Source organism: Cottoperca gobio, chromosome 10, assembly GCF_900634415.1.
Source record: "Cottoperca gobio chromosome 10, fCotGob3.1, whole genome shotgun sequence".
Classification (NCBI taxonomy): domain Eukaryota; kingdom Metazoa; phylum Chordata; class Actinopteri; order Perciformes; family Bovichtidae; genus Cottoperca; species Cottoperca gobio.
In genome coordinates, this window is record NC_041364.1 from 15,150,802 (window position 1) to 15,171,229 (window position 20,428).

The window sequence follows — 20,428 nt, forward strand, 5'->3', positions numbered from 1 at the left end:
TATTATTATTTTTAAATATGTTTTTATTGAAGGAATAAAACAATACATGTTACATCCTTTTAACAAGATTGCTCCCACCCACCCATTTTGTGCACATTTGTGGTGGTGGTCTAGTGGTTAGGCTTCCAAATAGAACACTGGAAGGCTGTGAGTTCAATGCCAGGGCTGCCACTGTGCCTCTGAGCAAGGCACTTAACCCCAAGTTGGTCCAGGGGGACTGTCCCTGTAGTTAGTTCACTGTAAGTTTCTCTGGATAACAGCATCTGCTAATCGACCTGTAATTTGTGGTTATTTAAATATTGATTGGGATTTTTAACCATTGCAGCACAATATCAGTTAACATATTAAGGGGCTAATAAGAGGATGATAACAATATCAATATTTGATTAGTTAAAGAAATGTCACAACATTGTATTTATATTTAATTCTTTCACATAAATACGTAAAAACATATCATTTTTTGGTAAGTATTCCTTGCATGTGGTTATTAAAGAATGTATACTGAGTGGGACCTATTACAGCTGGAAAATGTACTTGTAATTTTTTGTCTTCATTTATGTTATGAAGACACTGTTCCCAAATAGCTTCAAGACTTTATTTACCAGTACACCAATATACCTGCAATATGTTAATATGGACTTATTTATAAGCCTAGTGCTAGCCAAAAGGTTTCAAGACTTTCAAAAATTCAACATTTTGCACATAGAGTAGGCCAAATGAATGTATGTATAATTAAATTAACATACATCAAACTTTGGGCCAATCAGTAGGCCTATTATAACACAGGAATGTTACACACAATGCACAGAGAGTGGGAGGAATGGGGAGTTAATGGGGCCTTGCAAGTAGTTTTTGGAGTTTTAGACTATTGGACTTCTGCATTTTTATTGCTCACCTACAGTACATTTATATTGGTTCTTCCCACCTTTGCCTATATATGTCCCCGATATATTTAATTTCTTCGTACACTGCAGCAGTTTCTCTAACTAGACTGAACCCCCCCCCCCGCCCGACCTTCCCCTGTAACGCATGCGCACTCTGACACAGACCTGACAACAAGCTATCGGATGTGAGCCTTTGATATGGGCACTGCGCTGGCATTTAAATTCTTCGGTTAACCTAGAGTCAAATAAACAAAGCCTTACAAACATTTAATTGTCATTATACATATACTATAATTGCCTTTCTGCGGTCTCACAATGCCGGTAAGTCGACAAGCCTGTTTGCAATTGTATTGTTTTGTTTCCAATGGGGTTCCTCCCTTCCTCACTGATGTGATGCTAACCGGTTAGCATCGTTAGCTTACGTTCGTGTAGATACAAGGAAATGGTACACAGTTCCCAACGCTGGGTTTTGCCCAATCCATTAACACGAAGTGTTAACAGTGTGGAATTTTGACACAAAATAATTTCCCAAATATGTAATTATCCATTTATTATTCTAGTCAGCCAGTTAGCTAACGTTATCTCCAACGTCAGTAGCGTTAGCGTTTGCCTGCCTAGCAACCCAGCAAACGGCAGATAACGTTCAAGCGACTAACGTTAGCTAGCTTGGTTTTGACCGAGTCACCTCAGCCAGAGGTTCACAATTGTTTTTTAGCTAAGGAACCGTTACAAGATAGGGAATATACCGAGGACCCACCTCATGTATGTCCCTTGGAATAATTTGACCTAACCCATTTTTTACACTTCTATAGTTTTAGTTGTGTGAAAGAACAACACAAGATAAATTAATTAGAAATATATTAGACATATTAAAAATATATTTGCCATCTCAACACAAAATACAATGCAATTGACATCAATTAAATGAGCTGAAAGTAACACTGTACCCAATTGTCAAAGGCACATTTAGATAAAACGGCTAATTTCAAGTGCATTTCACAACACACACACACACACACACACACACACACACACACACACACACACACACACACACACACACACACACACACACACACACACACACACACTCGTTTAAATATATCAAGACAATTGTGAATTGAAGTGTCTCTTGCTGAGTGAATACATAAGCCAGGTGTGTCAAACTCATTTTATTTCAGGGGTCACATACAGCACAATTTGATCTCAAGTGGGCCGGACCAGTAAAACCACAGCATAATAACCTATAAATAATGACAACTCCAAATGTTTCTCTTCGTTTTAGTGTAAGAAAGTACAATTTTGATAATGTTCAAACTTAATCTTTTTACAAAACCTTATGAACAACCTGATATTTCTTAAGAAAAAAAGGTGCAATTTCAACAATAGTATTAGTTTATCATTTACACATGTGTGTTTCAATTTACTGATCATAGTGTATCTACAAAGGCTTTTACTTTATGATCAAAAACAACACATTTTTACACTTTGCAAAGTCATCCCGCGGTAAAAAAAGTAAAACACTGAATATACAATTTGGTAGATTATAATGTGATCCATTAACAATTTTCGATTTAAATATTTGAAAACTTTTGAACCTATGAAACCTTTTGTAAACATTCTTTTTTTTAAAAGATTTTATATCATGATCATTTAAATGAATGAATCTGAAAACTTTTCACAGACACCACTTTGAGAATCACTGACCTAAGCTAGCTGCACACTTACTGCTCAATGTTATTTACTTTAGACAGCTACGCCCTTATATCAGGGCAACTGAAATTGTCGTTTTCCTAGTTAATTGTCACTACATACTTGATTACTGTTACATCCTATGGTATAACTATCTCTTATTACGATCTTTTTTTCTTTTTCAGAGCAATAAGCTTGAAGTCAATGATAATGTCAAGGTGGTGGTGCGATGTCGTCCCTTCAACCAGAAAGAGAAGATGATGAACCACAAACAGGCCGTCAATGTGGACGAGATCCGCGGGACCATAATGGTTAACAAACTGGAGACTCCCCATGAGCCTCCTAAAACCTTCACATTTGACACTGTGTTTGGACCAGACAGCAAACAGCTGGATGTCTACAATCTCACCGCCCGCCCCATCATTGACTCAGTATTGGAGGGATACAATGGTAAGATTAATATGACATAACGTATATCTTTTATTAATAAACCATTGCTGTAAATTGTGCATCATTAGTGTAAAGATCAAATGCTAGAGGCATTTTAAAATACACTCAAACATCTAATCCTCAAATTTGTGTTTACATTATTAACTGTAATATGTATATGTAATATGAAAACATTGTATCTTTAATTAGCATATTCTATACTGGCACTGTGATTGTATGCTATGCTGTCCATTTCAGGCACCATTTTTGCATATGGGCAAACTGGCACAGGAAAGACATTCACCATGGAGGGTGTGAGAGCAGTGCCAGAACTCAGAGGGATAATCCCAAACTCCTTTGCTCATGTTTTTGGTCACATTGCCAAGGCAGAGGGTGACACAAGGTAAAATCTGCAAAAACTATTTTGGCTACACACATAATTAGTCCAGCTGACAAATGGCAGCGTGTACATCAGTGCCAAATTGAGTGAAAGCTTGCTGTCTTGTTTAGTTTTCTAGCACACTCAAACACAAGCAGTGTTTTGAAATAAAGTGTTCTGTGGACAGAGCTAGATACTATTATTGATAAATGCCTTGGTTATGTACTGAAGCAAGAGTTTCATCTGAATTAACTGTACTGAATTAAAAGCAAGCCCTTCGTATCACCCTGTGAGTAAAAGATGATTTCTTTGAGAAAGTGTAAATAACAAATAATAGTGGAGAGGGTTGTGCATTTCTAATTGTGCGGGATCTCATGCATATTCAGGAAATACAAAGTTTTTGGACAAAGCATTTAAAGAACAACTTTTCATCTGTTAAACTAAACTGATTATGAAAGTTTAGCCCACCTCTTTTAAAATTAATTACATTTTTTGTAGATATTTATTCAGATTAGACTTCTTATGGGAGTCGTTTAGATCTTATTAGCAGAATAAAAGGCTCCATGTAAACAGAGTTCTTGTCAAAGGGCACACATTTTAAAAGTATTTAAAAAGGCCTATTTCGCTATTTGCATTTTTTCATTTCAGCATTGATCTGACTTTGAATACATATTTAACGTCCACAGGTTTTTGGTTCGTGTTTCGTACCTTGAGATTTATAATGAGGAAGTGCGAGACTTGTTGGGCAAGGACCAGATGCAGAGGCTCGAGGTAAAGCAATATTTCAAACCAACACTAAACCGAGTTGTATAGAGTGATTCAAATAAAAACTCTTAGAAGATCTGTCTTTAAGGGCAGTACAGTCATTGTTACAAACAGGAAACTGAATAGATGTGCTCGTACTACCTGTTTAGTGCTAACTACAGTTTGTTTTAGATAAAAGTAAAAAATTTCATCACAGGTGAAAGAAAGACCAGATGTTGGCGTGTACATTAAAGACCTCTCTGGTTACGTTGTGAACAATGCCGACGACATGGACAGGATTATGACGATGGGCCACAAAAACCGTAAGACGAATAACTGACTGCATGAAATAGTAAATAGATACCCACAAAACCAGATACCGATATTTAGACCTGAGATATTTATCTCTGCGACATGCAGTCAAACCACAAGTCAGAAGCACTTTGCTTGCATAAATGGAAACAGACGAACATTAAAGAGGCTTAAGCAATCTTTCAGTTCTTCATTATATACAACATTGTGTGGATTTAGTTAATTAATGTACACATTACATACAATACAATCTGTAATTATCTCTTTATTTTAAATGTAAACTATTAAGCAATAGGCTTATGTGCAAAGACTACTTGTGTACTTTACATGCTGTTTGTAATGAGAAAATGCTTGAAGTGCAGAGATAATCATTAAAATACTTAAGTAGGTTAATCATGCATACTCATATGTGTCATGTTGTCTGACAAAATAACATTTACTTGTGTTTTAGGGTCTGTTGGTGCCACAAACATGAATGAACACAGCTCCCGCTCTCATGCTATCTTCACCATAACCATCGAGTGCAGTGAAAAGGGTGTGGATGGAAACCAGCATGTGCGCATGGGGAAGCTTCATCTGGTTGATCTTGCAGTATGTATCTGTATCTTTACATGTCAGAAAGTTCTGTGTAAAAATAAACCGCTTCTTAGAAAATGAGATAATACGAATGCAACTCGGATATGCCTTATTTCCCGTAAGCTATCTGACCCCCACCAATTCTATCCGCCACCCTACCCCTACAGGGCTCGGAGAGACAGGGCAAGACTGGAGCCACAGGTCAGCGTTTAAAGGAAGCGACAAAGATCAATCTCTCTCTCTCCACACTGGGTAACGTGATCTCTGCCCTGGTGGACGGCAAGAGCACACACGTGCCCTACAGGAACTCTAAACTAACCCGTCTGCTGCAGGACTCACTAGGAGGAAACTCCAAGACCATGATGGTAGAGTGAAAGTTTGAAAACTGTACTGAAAGCACGTGTGGTAGAGTTGCACCACAAACTCTCTTTTGAAATGGAAGTGTTCTAAGCAACAAATGTTTCATTTCCGACAGCAATAAATGTGCAAATTGAGCTTTTCAGAGTATTAGTCAATTGTAAGCATTTTGCCATGCATTGCTGTTTTAATTATACCTCTCCCCACCAGTGTGCGAATATAGGCCCTGCAGACTATAACTATGATGAGACCATCAGTACCCTTCGCTACGCTAATAGAGCTAAAAACATCAAGAACAAAGCCAGGATCAATGAGGATCCCAAGGATGCCCTATTGCGCCAGTTTCAGAAGGAAATTGAGGAGCTAAAGAAGAAACTGGTGGAAGGTAATGAGCCAGAGAGTCAAAGAAACATGCTGTTTGGATAACAAGTATTATTTTCTAAGACTGATTTGTGACTTTTTAAAATGTTGTTTTGTGCGATTCTAGGTGAAGAGATCTCGGGCTCAGAGGGCAGTGGGTCAGAAGAGATGGATGAAGGTGATGATGAAGGAAGGGTAACAGGAGAAGGCCGCAGGAGAAGAAGAGGTAAGAAGTTGTAATTAATGCTCACAGATGCAAGTGTGCATTAGAGCAAAGGACTGAAAGTCTGTTTATGCAATCTTCATAAGCATATAGGAAGTGTTTTTTCATTCAGTGGTTTTTGCAAATGGTTTGATATACATCCGTTTAATTTGTGTATATCTAGTTTAATCTCTTGTCATTTTGTTAATTGTAATGAGTCAGCATTCACTTCCTCAGATAACTATCAAGGCGAAGTTGCTTTTAGATCACTAGTTATGCGCTACATTTTGTTTACAGGTTTCCATAAACCTAACACTTCTCATTTAGGAGTTTCCCTTGTATTCTCACCTTCTATTCCTCTCTGCTTTTAAGTGGAAATTGGTCACTCAGACAACAAACATAAAGTCATCACAATATATTGCAATGCTGACACGGTTCCTGTGACACAATGTTCACAATGTTCACAATGTTTTTATATTTTCCAGTTTTTCATTATTATTCTTTCCAATACTTTAGTATTAAGTTCCTCTGAATTAATAGTAACCAAATCATTCAGCTTCTGTGAGTATGGCGCTGTGCTGTATCCTACAACTACATTCAGCTTTAGGCTCTGAAAGCGCGAGGCTCTCTACCTTAACCTATTTTATTTCTCACTGTGGGCTTTGGTGGGAGGGGTGCTTCCTCTTTTTCTTTTCCAGACAGTGGCAGAAGCAGCAGCAGCAGCAATAGGTCAGAATTTGCTTGCTCTTTCTCAGTCCACTGAGGATAAACCTCAGAATAGTGAGTCCTTTTCACACATGGAACCTGTAAAATGGCTGGTTCTTAAATAGTTTTTGGTGTTTACACTGAGCTCCTCTATCCCAAAGCATTTCATGCTGAGTCAGTCACTCGTGACCAATCCAGATTTTCTTCACACCATGATAGATGGTGGAATCACTGCCGGAGGATATCAAGCTGTCAAGTGCTTTGGGAGGCTTCTCCCCACTTCAGCCTCCCCAGTAGCTGTCCAAACACCCTGTAGCTCCCCTCAGGAAATGTACCTTATCTTTTATTTCAACGTTCATTTATTTCTCTTTATAATTCCTGATTTGCTTGGATGCTGTTTGTAGCTGTTCACAGTTGTTCTGTTTATATTTTGTAAACAGTTAGAATGAATGAACGTTGAAAATTGTGAAAACTTTTTTTTTCATGTTATGTTAAGTGTGTAGGTGATTTTCTAAGGGGGTTTTTTGTATTATTTCCAAGTGATTGGCCTGGTTTATAATTTACCCTTTTGCTTATTAGATAGTGTATGATATTGTGTAGCTTTCTGAAGGTGGGTGCACATTAATCATATTATAATACAACAGGCTGTGATTAGACTTAACATTAGAAAGCACAGTTTTTGAACCTTTTGTGTTGTTCAGATTATCTATTCATTCTATTACATGTCAAACATTTACTAAAAAGATTTTAGTGGTATTTGGGGAAAAGTTATTTTAGACATATTCAGGCATATAGACGATCCAGGTGTTGAATGCAGAATTGCTACGTTTTTTCAATTAAATTAACAACTTTAGACAGCAGACTAGATAGAATGTGCTCTCTTTCTAGTTTACGTTGCATTATTGATTCAGGGACAGAAGAGTTATTTTTATTTTATTGAACCAAAGTAAATAAACTATAGGGTAACATTCTCTTTCATTAAATTGACAGTTGAGCTGTTTAACGTCCTGAGAAGGCACATTGCCAGAGTGAATTTTCCCAAAGCATTTATGGATTACACTACATGTGTGAAAGGGGCTTTATACTTTCCCTGTGTCTGTGCCACTCCTGTAGGCTCACAGCCCAGACACCCCCCCCCCCCCCCCCACTGCTACTCACCATGTCCCAAATTTCTTTACATGAAAATTATTGCAAATGTTTCCTGGTGTGCAAGTGTTGATTAGGATTTCTCGGGACAGATCCGTGTAGTTCAATGTGAACGTATGACCCAAGGAAAGAATCGGCACAATCTGAAGTCAAATTTCTCCTACTTCTTTTCACGCATGACCGACATCAAATCATTTGACGTGACTGTCCATCAAAGACACAATTCACCCACATCATATTTCATCATGTAAAGTGATGTTTTTTGTTTTGTTTCTTTTGCCTCATGTCTATCCGCTGTCACTTCTCCTATGGCATTTTGTTATTATTACTGAAACCTCTCTTTTGTCTTGTTTGACTTGTTGTTCTCCCACTCCTTTACCCATATGTGGTGTTCCACTCTGTAGAGTCATAAGACTTTCGAGATCACACTCTAATGTGTTGCTCTCTCTCTCTCTTCTTTTTCTCTCTCTCTCTCTCTCTCTCTCTCTCTCTCTCTCTCTCTCTCCCTCTCTCTCTCGCTCTCTCCTCGTCCTGGTGCAAATGCCTCCTGTCTGACTTGCTATACACCTCTTAATTCAAGAAGAAAGAGGTTGGTGTAAGAATCTACAGTCCTACTGTCCTGTAGCAATGGTTAGCAAATTATCCAGATGGCTGCCGTGTGTTTCAGTAGCTATTTTACTAACTCTGACTAATCTCATAACAGAGATTAACGGTTTAATAACTTAACATTTTTTTGTCTGTTCATATGTAACTTCCACCCATGTGTCTCATACTCTTCACCTTCATAGCCACCATGTCACTAAGAGAATCTTGCACTTAATATATAGTTTCCTTTATTTTCAAATATTGCTTACACTAACAATTATTTAATATTGTACATTGGCAAGTTAGAGCTTTGTTCAGCTTGATCTCACTGGCACTCACTCGAAGACTGAGGTTCCTTAAAACAAACATGAATTTGACATCTGTAGTGCAAAATGTATGATCTTAAATGCCACATATTAAATAATACTAATGCTGACTTAAAACCACAGTATAGATTGAATTAATCTGCATTGAAATCATTGTAACCTATACACTGAAGTTTCTACATCCAAAACAACCTGCCAATTAAAGACACTACGGTTCCCCCTGTGTGTCTCAAGGGAGGAAGAAGGTTTCTCCAGACAAGATGGTGGAGATGCAGGCAAAGATTGAAGAGGAAAGAAAAGCCTTGGAGGCCAAGCTGGACATGGAGGAGGAGGAGAGAAACAAGGCCAGAGCAGAGCTGGAGAAGAGGGAGAAGGACCTTCTTAAAGCTCAGTGAGTCCATGGGGAAAAAACAAAAAACAAACTAACTTTGGTAATATGGTATTCATGATGATACAAATCATGTGTAATGTCCTTTTAATTGTAAGTGGATGTGTGTGTGTGTGTGTGTGTGTGTGTGTATGTGTATGTGTTAGCCGCTCATGTGATCCCTGATCCACCTCTAACCCTTTTAGGCAGGAGCATCACCTTCTGCTGGATAAATTGTCGGCCTTGGAGAAGAAGGTGATTGTGGGCGGGGTGGACCTCTTGGCCAAGGCTGAGGAGCAGGAGAAGCTTTTGCAAGAGTCCAATAATGAACTGGAAGAACGTCGCAGGAGAGCGGAGCAGCTGCGGAGGGAGCTGGAGGAGAAAGAGGTAAGGGTAGATAACCCAAAAAATTGCCAAAGGCTTACACCAGCAGCCAAGCCAAGTCTTACCCACACTACACCTATCTTTGATCTCTGCCTTCAATTTAATCTCAACTTCACATCTGTGCATCTTTCACGGTTGTGCTGTTATTACACACACACACACACACACACACACACACACACACACACACACACACACACACACACACACACACACACACACACACACCCACTAACAGGGTGAAAAAAACGTACCATCCGACATCAGCTGTCTACAACTCTGCTACAGTGGTTGGCCAAATAAGACATCAGATACCACAGTCTACATGAGGTATCAATCTCAACGCGAGCTTTGGAATGGTTGCATCACTGTGGTTGGGAAATATGCTCAGAAGCTCCTACTCAGTCTCTCACTTTCTTTGTGTATGTGTAAAAAGCACCGTTCAGAGAAATGCCAAATAGGACTCATCTCCTTTCAGTTTGAAGTGATGCAAACATCAGGATTTTTAAAGACATTATATTGACTTCTGACCTTTTATCTATGTAGGCTCTTCAGTCATGACCACCGAATACAGCTTGTTTGCTTCTGTATGATCACTGATCCCTCTCCCTCATAAAACAGCAAGAACGTCTGGACATAGAAGAGAAGTACACAAGTCTGCAGGAGGAGGCCCAAGGAAAGACCAAGAAGCTGAAGAAAGTATGGACCATGCTGATGGCTGCCAAATCAGAAGTAAGCATAACATAAAGGAGTAACACTGAGAGAGATGAACATGCGTGTGTCGGAACAATAGGATAATTTCACCCATAACTGTTTTATTTTTTATTTTAAAAAATCCAATCCGAGCTAAACTGATAAATGATGAAACTCCACACACGGTTTAAGTTGGTCTTGATTGATCAGGGGGACAAAACAAATTGATCCACTGCGGTTGATGTGTTTGGTCTGTTAGATGGCAGATCTGCAGCAAGAGCATCACAGAGAGATCGAGGGCCTCCTGGAGAACATCCGCCAGCTGAGTCGAGAGCTGCGGCTCCAGATGCTCATCATAGACAACTTTATTCCCCAAGAATACCAGGTGTGTCTGTTTGTGTACTTACATCTGTAGCACTACGACTCTGTCTCATTTTCAGTATTTTGCCTTTTCTCAATACCTACGACTCGTATTATTCCTTCAGCTCAGAACACACAAAGAAGAGCCATAAAATAAAAACTGCCATTGTCACTGACATCCTTTCACTTTATTTAGCTTGTGTTGGAACAGTTAATTTTTTATCCATATAGCTGTTTTTACTTTTCTATGTGTAATAACTGGACACAATAATAATAATACAGTTGATCCATTGAAAATCAGTATAAATGTATCAACTATAAGATTTATGCAGAAATGTATGCTTATGGTTTTTTCTCTCTTTCTTTTATGTAAAGAACCTCATAGAACTCGTCACACATGTCCACAGCAAAGCACAGCACTAACAGTAACATTTACACTCTGCATTTAACGCATCCTAGTATTAGGAGCAGTGGGCACCCAGGGGAGCAGTGTTGGGGTCGGGTGCCTTGCTCAAGGGCACCTCTACAGTGCAAAGGAGGTGAACTAGCACCTCTCAAAGTAACAGTCCACACTCCATACTTGGTCCGTTTGGGGACTTGAACCGGCGACCCTCCGCTTGTTCATCACTCACCTCATTAACCCACCAAATCATGATCTTCTAGCAGGGTGCACTCTTTGTACAACACAATATATTTTTGCAGGTTTGCACCTCCGAACACGCACAAATAAACCACAGATATAAAAAGAACAACTGGATTAGTAATAGTTATTTCTTGCATGTGACACCGGTGTAAGAATTGCAGAATTACTTGCATTACCTGCAGTAACCTTCTGACAGTGCAGCTCTGTGGTTGGCTCATATTAACTGGTTACGGAGCTTTTGCATCAGTCACATTGTCTCTCCTCGCTTCTAGTTTTAATATTTTCTCATGTTTTCCTGTGTAGGAGATGATAGAGAATTACGTGCACTGGAATGAAGACATTGGAGAATGGCAGCTGGTGAACTCACTTTGCATAACTCATACACACACTGTGGTTTGCTATTTAAAGGTCAACCTCTGAGTTAAGGAGCCTTGTCAGTGATGTGTGTCTCTTATGTCTTTCAGAAATGTGTGGCATACACTGGCAACAATATGAGAAAACAGACCCCTGCTCCAGACAAAAAAGAAAAAGATGTGAGTTTTTGTTCCTACCTGAGATTGTTTTTGCGTAATGATTGATGATCCTGATATTTGTATTTTTTGTCCCTCCTTGACAATGTATCGTTGACCTCTCTCTCTGCCTACTCTAGCCATTTGAGGTGGATCTGTCCCATGTTTATCTGGCCTACACAGAGGAGAGCATGCGGCAGTCACTGATGAAACTAGAGAGACCCAGAACCTCTAAAAGTGGCAAGAGTGGCCGGCCCAAGACTGGAAGAAGGTAATCTACTTACACAGACCACAGACAGACTGAAGCTACTAATATTCCAGTCCACTGTGTAGTTTCTCATAGCTTGTTTCTTTCATCAGTATTTTGCCTTTACGTTTGTCATTTTTGTAAGATTCTCTTATGCGGATGTGATTTAGTACACTTGGATTGAAGTTGGCTCTACAGATAGGGGCTTATGAAACTGAAGCTGCTTTGTAGCTTTCAAAAAATACAAGACCACCAACTTGTACAGTTTAGCAGTTAAGTTGCAAGAATAACAGTTTAGCAGGCTAGTTAATAACTATCAGTCGAACTAACACAAACACATGAATGTCTTGCATGGATTTACTATAAGCGAGTCTTTACAGGCTCTCATAGACGCCGCTCCCTGACTCTTACAGATCTTTCAGATCAGTGATCAGAAGTTCAACGCGTTCTTTTTAATTGCGCAAGATAAAAAATTCTGAGGGGTTTTTGCTTTTACTTATCATGTGAGAGGTTATGATTATATATGCGTCTTGGAGACACTAATCTTTCTTGGTTTGCATTTGAACTATGCTTTTTTTCACATCAGATCTCTATCTGATATCGCTGATTCTGTTGTAATGTGTTCACACTCTATTTGTTAGCCGGTGTCTGCAACTTTACTTGCTAGGAAAATTTCAGTTCCTCTGCATTGTGGTTTAACACAGTTTTTCATCTGTACTTGAGTTACACTACATCAACATTTACTCTTATGAGTAGACAGAAGAGTTATTGGTTGCAGATGTTTGGCCACTCTGTATGGTTAGTCCATTTATAGAGTATTGATAGAAAGCGATTTGCCGTTATCATGATATACTTTTATTCTGACAAATGAGAAAGCTGAAAGCTCTTTGAAGTTGTTGATGAATCTTATCTCCACACAGGAAAAGATCTGCAAAGCCAGACGCTGTCATCGAATCCCTTCTGCAGTGAAGACAGCGTAGAGGGGAGCTTGGTTTCAATGCAACTTTCATGTTACCATAGGAAAATAAGTCATTAGTCGAGTCTGAAAAATGTACTGTTGAACATTATTTAAAAGATTATCTGAATACACTGTATAGCTGGTATGGTTTTAAATGTGACGGAGCTGCACCTATGATAGGATTACGACCTCTTGGCCAAGAGGACCTGTTAACTGTATTATAGTGTAAGACTTCTTTATGGATGTTCAACATTTTAATGTCACTTTGGACGCATTTCAGCGACAGCGGCTTCTATTAAAAGTAAGTTGTTTAACCTAGGCACCTCCAGCATTAAGGAGGAATTTACCATATACATATTTCACTTGCAACATCATTGGTTTTGAAAACACTCTGAAAATGTTGAAAGGAGAGTTGTGGACATAAACTGCATTCATATCCTCTGAAATGTGTTGAGTGTAATTAACACACCAAATAAGTTCTAACTTCTGTGTTACTGATTTCCCGCTTTGTGAGAAACTAATTCATATTAAACGGCCAATGCTGATATGAATACATAATAATTTAATTCTAATTAAGGGTGTATTTTCAATTAAATTAAAGCAAATGATTCTGCTCTGAGCACAAGCTGTAGCCTTAGTGTTTCTTCCCATTGAATACAAGAAATCATGAACATGTCATTGAGAGAAACAAAGAAACACTAACGAGAAGAGGAGGGTATGTAGCATCAAGTATGCAACTAAAAAGTGCATTTAATACTTTTTCTTTTAGGTCAGGGGCATAGGGGCATGCATGCCAGCCAGCTCTTTTGTTAGTGCCATTTGCTAATCTAAGAAAGTCATCTTTTTATTTATTTGCAAATGTCAGAACCCTTTGTGTTATATTGAAATACACTATACATACTGTATGCCTTAGTTTTAATGCACTAGTAAGAGGTTTTTGTGGATTAGATTTTAAGATGTTCTGTAGTAGGGGCTAACTAAGTTTTATTTTGTATCATAATGTATGTCAAATGTTTACATCCACCAAACCCCAGGTTATTGTATTTATTAAATTATTTTACACGTTTTATCTCACATTCTTGTTGCGCATTCTCGGTTTTATTATTAAATTGTCGATATTCATAATCGTTTATTGGTGTTTTTAAAAAAAAATAATAATGTAAACGTTATAGTGACATGTAAATCTATTCTTTTGAATTGCAGTTCTTACTGTTGGAGAATCTGTAAATCCAGTAAGTAATTGATGTCTTTAAAAAGTAGCCTCATGTTCAAAAGTCTTATTCTTTAGTGTGAAACAGCAGTTTCTGGTTGACTGGACAGTTTTACTTGAATGATGAGGATGAATCACTGATACCTAAAACATTATAAGCAGGCATGCTGGGAAAAATACTCACTTTGACAAAAAAGCACTTTTCCATTATAATTTATTGATGTATAAATACAAAAATAACTTGTATGAAAAGATACATTATATTTGACAATAAATAGAAATAACTTAAAATGTACATTTGTTACTTAAATGGTACAAATCACTCCTGGTCGTTTTTATTTTCACCTTTGCATTCCCTGAACAGTACTGGATGTCCGCCAGAAATTTTTGCATCTCATATTCTCCGCCTTTGTTCTCGGAACAAGTGTTATTCATTTGCTGAAAGAAAATGATTTTGACATTTTTAAGCGCACAACAAAGAGGAACACAGAACTAAAGTGCAAGAGAACTTATTGGACATTAAAGAGCATATTCATTGTTAGAACAAGCGGATGCCTTTAGAGTCAAATTTTATTCATGAATTTTGTTTTAGTTAAGAACTAAAGAGTTTTCAATCCCACTGAATTCCTCTTTACCTTATTGTATTGATCCAGCTCGTTGATGAGTTTTTCTGCATTCTCTTTGTCTAACGAATCTTTGACCTTTTCCAGAGCCTTCTCAGCCAAGCAGAAGAATTGTCCCTGCAAAGAAAAAGGCCCAATCAGTAATGATATTTAACAGGCTGGTGTCAGGACTGAACATGATAAAGAAAGCAGTTACACTTCATCTTCAGGAGTTCCATGCAACAGTGTGGAAATTGCATTTATGTCAGACAAGTGTTGTGTACAATAATCACATTGATTAGAAAAGATTTCCTACATACCTCACATGTCTTTCGTTCTGGTATTTTGTCCACACATATTTCTGAGTCCTTCAATGACAAGATAATAAAAAGTCAGCATATTATAACACAAACAAACCAATTACATGTGGTTTTGTAGTTTGTTTTCTTACCTTATTCAGGGACCTTTTTAGGACCTCAGCCGCTTCAAAAATCTGATGCAGCAGAGGGTCTTTCAAATGTAGTGATGCTGCGTAGACCATCACGACCATCATCATCAGTGTAAGACTCAGAGTGTTGAAGTTCTTCATGTCGAAAGAGACTGTGAGCCAGCACTGTTAGCTTGAACAGAAGAATGTAATACCCTACACACTCTGTGTTGCTACTTATATATTGTCATCATGCTGACACCTAAACCACAGTAGCCTATACACGTCAGAGGAAAACACCAAATAAGGATTAAAGAAAGATTTTTATCTGTTTTACAATCACATTTTCCACTATTGGTACGTGACATCATCTATTATCAGAAATTACCTGCTTATCCCCCATCAGCAAAGCTCCCACCAAGTGTTGCTGGTCATCACCTTGTCTTAATACCTTGTGAAGGTTGTCTTAATGTGTAAGTATATGGAATATGACATAAACATCTAATGACCAATAAATAATTGTAACTGTCACATAATTAATGAATTGATATTATTAGAAACACTTGTATTATAACATGCCAAAATCACTGTGGTGAGTTAACACATGGGAAGTTTTTCTGACAGATGTAACTCCTGTCAGCTTTAGTTTCCTTTTTACTCTTATTCTTAACAGAAGAATTACGTTGTTATTATTGAAATAAAACAAATGACACCTATATATAAATATATCATTTTAGCCTACTTAAAATTAAAATAAAGTAAGTAAAATATTACTGGTGTTGGCTGCCACAATCATATCAATAATGTCAAAGACAGACCACATGAGCAGGTCTTAACTGAAATTGCAACATGTTTGGTTAATTGTCTGATAAAACGGGCCATTACACAAGTCAGAAGTTCAGTTTTAATATGAATTATTTACAAGATTGCAGAGGAGCAGAGTGACGGGAAGTTTTAGCTGAACTTGAGTTCTTTGCATTCACATTCTCTACATTTTACTCCACTGACAACCTTGTGGAGCAGCCCCATTCTGTAGGAGGTTTTTGTGGATTAGATTTTAAGATGTTCTGTAGTAGGGGCTAACTAAGTTTTATTTTGTATCATAATGTATGTCAAATGTTTACATCCACCAAACCCCAGGTTATTGTATTTATTAAATTATTTTACACGTTTTATCTCACATTCTTGTTGCGCTTAATCGGTTTTATTATTAAATTGTCGATATTCATAATCGTTTATTGGTGTTTAAAAAATAATAATGTAAACGTTATAGTGACATGTAAATCTATTCTTTTGAATTGCAGTTCTTACTGTTGGAGAATCTGTAAACCCAGTAAGTAATTGATGTCTTTAAAAAGTAGCCTCATGTTCAAAAGTCTTATTCTTTAGTGTGAAACAGCAGTTACTGGTTGACTGGACAGTTTTACTTGAATGATGAGGATGAATCACTGATACCTAAAACATTATAAGCAGGCATGCTGGGAAAAATACTGACTTTGACAACAAAGCACTTTTCCATTATAATTTATTGATGTATAAATACAAAAATAACATATGTATGAAAATATACATTATATTTGACAATAAATAGAAATAACTTAAAATATACATTCATTACTTAAATTATACAAATCACACACTTGAAATGTTCAGCTTTGCATTCCCTGAACAGTACTGGATGTCCTTCAGAAATCTTTGCATGCGATATTCTCCGCCTTTGTTCTCGGAACAAGTGTTATTCATTTGCTGAAAGAAAATGATTTTGACATTTTTAAGCGCACAACAAAGAGGAACACAGAACTAAAGTGCAAGAGAACTTATTGGACATTAAAGAGCATATTCATTGTTAGAACAAGCGGATGCCTTTAGAGTCAAATTTTATTCATGAATTTTGTTTTAGTTAAGAACTAAAGAGTTTTCAATCCCACTGAATTCCTCTTTACCTTATTGTATTGATCCAGCTCGTTGATGAGTTTTTCTGCATTCTCTTTGTCTAACGAATCTTTGACCTTTTCCAGAGCCTTCTCAGCCAAGCAGAAGAATTGTCCCTGCAAAGAAAAAGGCCCAATCAGTAATGATATTTAACAGGCTGGTGTCAGGACTGAACATGATAAAGAAAGCAGTTACACTTCATCTTCAGGAGTTCCATGCAACAGTGTGGAAATTGCATTTATGTCAGACAAGTGTTGTGTACAATAATCACATTGATTAGAAAAGATTTCCTACATACCTCACATGTCTTTCGTTCTGGTATTTTGTCCACATATATTTCTGAGTCCTTCAATGACAAGATAATAAAAAGTCAGCATATTATAACACAAACAAACCAATTACATGTGGTTTTGTAGTTTGTTTTCTTACCTTATTCAGGGACCTTTTTAGGACCCCGGCCGATTCAAAAATCTGATGCAGCAGAGGGTCTTTCAAATGTAGTGATGCTGCGTAGACCATCACGACCATCATCATCAGTGTAAGACTCAGAGTGTTGAAGTTCTTCATGTCGAAAGAGACTGTGAGCCAGCACTGTTAGCTTGAACAGAAGAATGTAATACCCTACACACTCTGTGTTGCTACTTATATATTGTCATCATGCTGACACCTAAACCACAGTAGCCTATACACGTCAGAGGAAAACACCAAATAAGGATTAAAGAAAGATTTTTATCTGTTTTACAATCACATTTTCCACTATTGGTACGTGACATCATCTATTATCAGAAATTACCTGCTTATCCCCCATCAGCAAAGCTCCCACCAAGTGTTGCTGGTCATCACCTTGTCTTAATACCTTGTGAAGGTTGTCTTAATGTGTAAGTATATGGAATATGACATTAAACATCTAATGACCAATAAATAATTGTAACTGTCACATAATTAATGAATTGATATTATTAGAAACACTTGTATTATAACATGCCAAAATCACTGTGGTGAGTTAACACATGGGAAGTTTTTCTGACAGATGTAACTCCTGTCAGCTTTAGTTTCCTTTTTACTCTTATTCTTAACAGAAGAATTACGTTGTTATTATTGAAATAAAACAAATGACACCTATATATAAATATATCATTTTAGCCTACTTAAAATTAAAATAAAGTAAGTAAAATATTACTGGTGTTGGCTGCCACAATCATATCAATAATGTCAAAGACAGACCACATGAGCAGGTCTTAACTGAAATTGCAACATGTTTGGTTAATTGTCTGATAAAACGGGCCATTACACAAGTCAGAAGTTCAGTTTTAATATGAATTATTTACAAGATTGCAGAGGAGCAGAGTGACGGGAAGTTTTAGCTGAACTTGAGTTCTTTGCATTCACATTCTCTACATTTTACTCCACTGACAACCTTGGCGAAGAGCCCCATCTTCAGGGGATATTTTGTAATTTACAGGATTCACAATATTCACACCAATGCAGTTTATATAAAGAGATATCCAAGCAGATATAATAGTCCAAATAACCATGTTCTTTTACTTTTGTGCAATTAGAAAGTTGTAATGTTATACTTCAGAATACACATTTTCATAAAATTGTATAAGCTTATTAACTACAATCCAAGAAAACCGGTGGGTCCCAACCTTTTTCGGCCTTTGAATACCTTACCAATTAGTAGTGGGCCCTTGACATGTTTCAGATAACTATGAATGCAGTTCCACTAAAAAAAACATTTCCCTTCAAAACTTTTCAGATGGTTTTAATAATATAACTGTTTGAGGCACAAAGAGGTAAAATGAGCCAACATTTCACATAGAAAGCAAAGATTTAAAACAATTTCTACTGCAGAATTTAGGTGTTTTTCCTCCTGCTTACTTACATTCTTTCTTACTAAAGTAAAATTAGCAATACCGCAATGTAGAAATACTCTGTTACAAGTCCTGCATTCAAGATGTTACTTAAGTAAATGTAGCTACAAAAGTACTAGCATCAAAATATACTTAACTTAAAAAATAAATAAAAGTAAAAATACTCACAATAATGTATAATCATTGATTCACTAATATGCACATTACTTTAATGTTGAAGCTGCTAAATGTTATTTTTCATTTTTTTTTTACTATATCAACTGCCGGGTCTTATCATTTATATTAATAAATCATAATGTATTTGTTAATAAAAAATAATTTAATTATTTATCTGTATCTGCAATGTAATTAAAGGTATGAAATAAATGTATTATTAGACAATTATAAGAACAATATTTGCCTCACATACAATACAATACATACAATAATAGTAGTATAAAGTAGCAGAAATTGGAAATACTCAAGTAAAGTACAAGTAGGCTACCTCAAAATTACAGCACTTGAGTAAATGTACTTAGTTACTTTCCACCACTGCTGCTTATACACTGTTTTGTGTTGGCAATACTTCTGTACTCTTACTCAAGTGGACTTTTTTAATCCAGGACCAGGATATTTTTTTCATTGCCGTGTTGGTACTTTACTTCCGTAAAGTATTGAATACTTCCACTGTTTAAGTTTGTATTTCTTTAATCTATATATTAAGATGGCTACATCATGTTGAGAAACTTTAAAGAAACATAGAGGTGTGTGTTTTCCAAATGTTTTAGAGCTTGGATAGGATACACAAAACAGTGCGCCTTTTACTGTATCAGCAAATGAATGAATTGGAAATACATCTAGCAGCACTTTACTTCCCAGAGAAAATCATTCCGTCGTCAGGCTGAACGAATCAATAAGCTCTCCTGAGCCTGGACCACTCAGAGCGGGAGAGCGGTCCGCCAATGGGAAGGCGCACAGGATTTAGGCTAGATGCGCCATTTTACCGCGTCCACAGCCATCCGGCAAGATGGTCCCCTTGCTTTGTCTACCCTGACCGGAGTTGTTTCTGTATTCTCAGGCTATTCTCGCTTCCGCACCATCGAAAATCTACAGCTTGGATTGAACCGGGCCACCTATACCAAAAAGCTAAACGTGTAACTGTCAGTTAAGAAATGACGACGGTGAAAAGCAGGTAGGAACACGGCTTAGCTTGTTTGTTTAGACAAGTCAATTGTGCATTGATTAACGTTACTGTAACTGCAAGCCGGGCCATGAGTGCTAGTTAGCATGCTAGGCTAGCCGAGTTGTAGCCGGCAATGTTTAAGCGTACACACGCAGATTCAGATGGGCCTATGTGTATTACATAATGTTTGTCTAATAATACAAAAAATAACACTCTTGTATGTATACATGCAATTACTTGGTTTGTTTTGTAGCTAGCTAAATGTTAACTACATTGCTACTTTGTATATCAGGGTAGGGAAGGCCCGCTCGTTGCATTTTTCGGTGCATTTCCATGCATTGGACCTTTTAATGCACCGCCGAG

General features: G+C 37.3%; 2 protein-coding genes across 8 annotated transcripts in view; both read left to right on the plus strand.

The window, feature by feature from the left end:
* The first annotated feature begins 1,024 nt into the window (after positions 1-1,024).
* On the plus strand, positions 1,025-16,277 carry kif3a (kinesin family member 3A). 5 transcript variants are annotated; one of them, XR_003832918.1, is made up of 19 exons: positions 1,027-1,205; positions 2,762-3,026; positions 3,264-3,408; positions 4,071-4,155; positions 4,346-4,451; positions 4,892-5,031; positions 5,184-5,381; positions 5,584-5,758; positions 5,861-5,959; positions 8,367-8,375; positions 8,932-9,088; positions 9,271-9,451; positions 10,070-10,180; positions 10,401-10,526; positions 11,448-11,501; positions 11,609-11,677; positions 11,794-11,924; positions 12,821-13,791; positions 16,137-16,277. XR_003832918.1 is itself a non-coding variant. In XM_029441426.1 (18 exons), exons 1-18 carry the CDS (start codon positions 1,200-1,202, stop codon positions 12,867-12,869), a joined length of 2,106 nt encoding a protein of 701 aa, XP_029297286.1. In that variant the 5' UTR covers positions 1,027-1,199; the 3' UTR covers positions 12,870-13,995. The 5 variants fall into 5 exon arrangements, 4 of the variants coding, with proteins under 4 accessions (XP_029297290.1, XP_029297286.1, XP_029297288.1 ...); XM_029441426.1 differs by lacking the exon at positions 16,137-16,277 and having other exon boundaries at positions 12,821-13,995; XM_029441428.1 differs by lacking the exon at positions 16,137-16,277 and having other exon boundaries at positions 8,370-8,375; positions 12,821-13,995.
* A 3,582-nt stretch (positions 16,278-19,859) lies between these two features.
* Positions 19,860-20,428, plus strand: part of atrx (ATRX chromatin remodeler) — a 34,225-nt gene continuing 33,656 nt past the window's right edge. For 2 of the 3 annotated variants that reach the window (XM_029441095.1, XM_029441094.1), the window contains exon 1: positions 19,860-20,074. The gene's annotated coding sequence lies outside the window, so the exon portion shown is untranslated. The remainder of the gene's footprint in view (positions 20,075-20,428) is intronic. The other variant, XM_029441092.1, reaches the window with a different exon arrangement.

Coding starts and splice junctions, on each gene's coding strand:
- kif3a (XM_029441426.1), top strand. Junction 3,409..4,070: donor AAGGCAGAGGGTGACACAAG/GTAAAATCTGCA, acceptor TAACGTCCACAG/GTTTTTGGTTCGTGTTTCGT. Junction 4,156..4,345: donor ACCAGATGCAGAGGCTCGAG/GTAAAGCAATAT, acceptor ATTTCATCACAG/GTGAAAGAAAGACCAGATGT.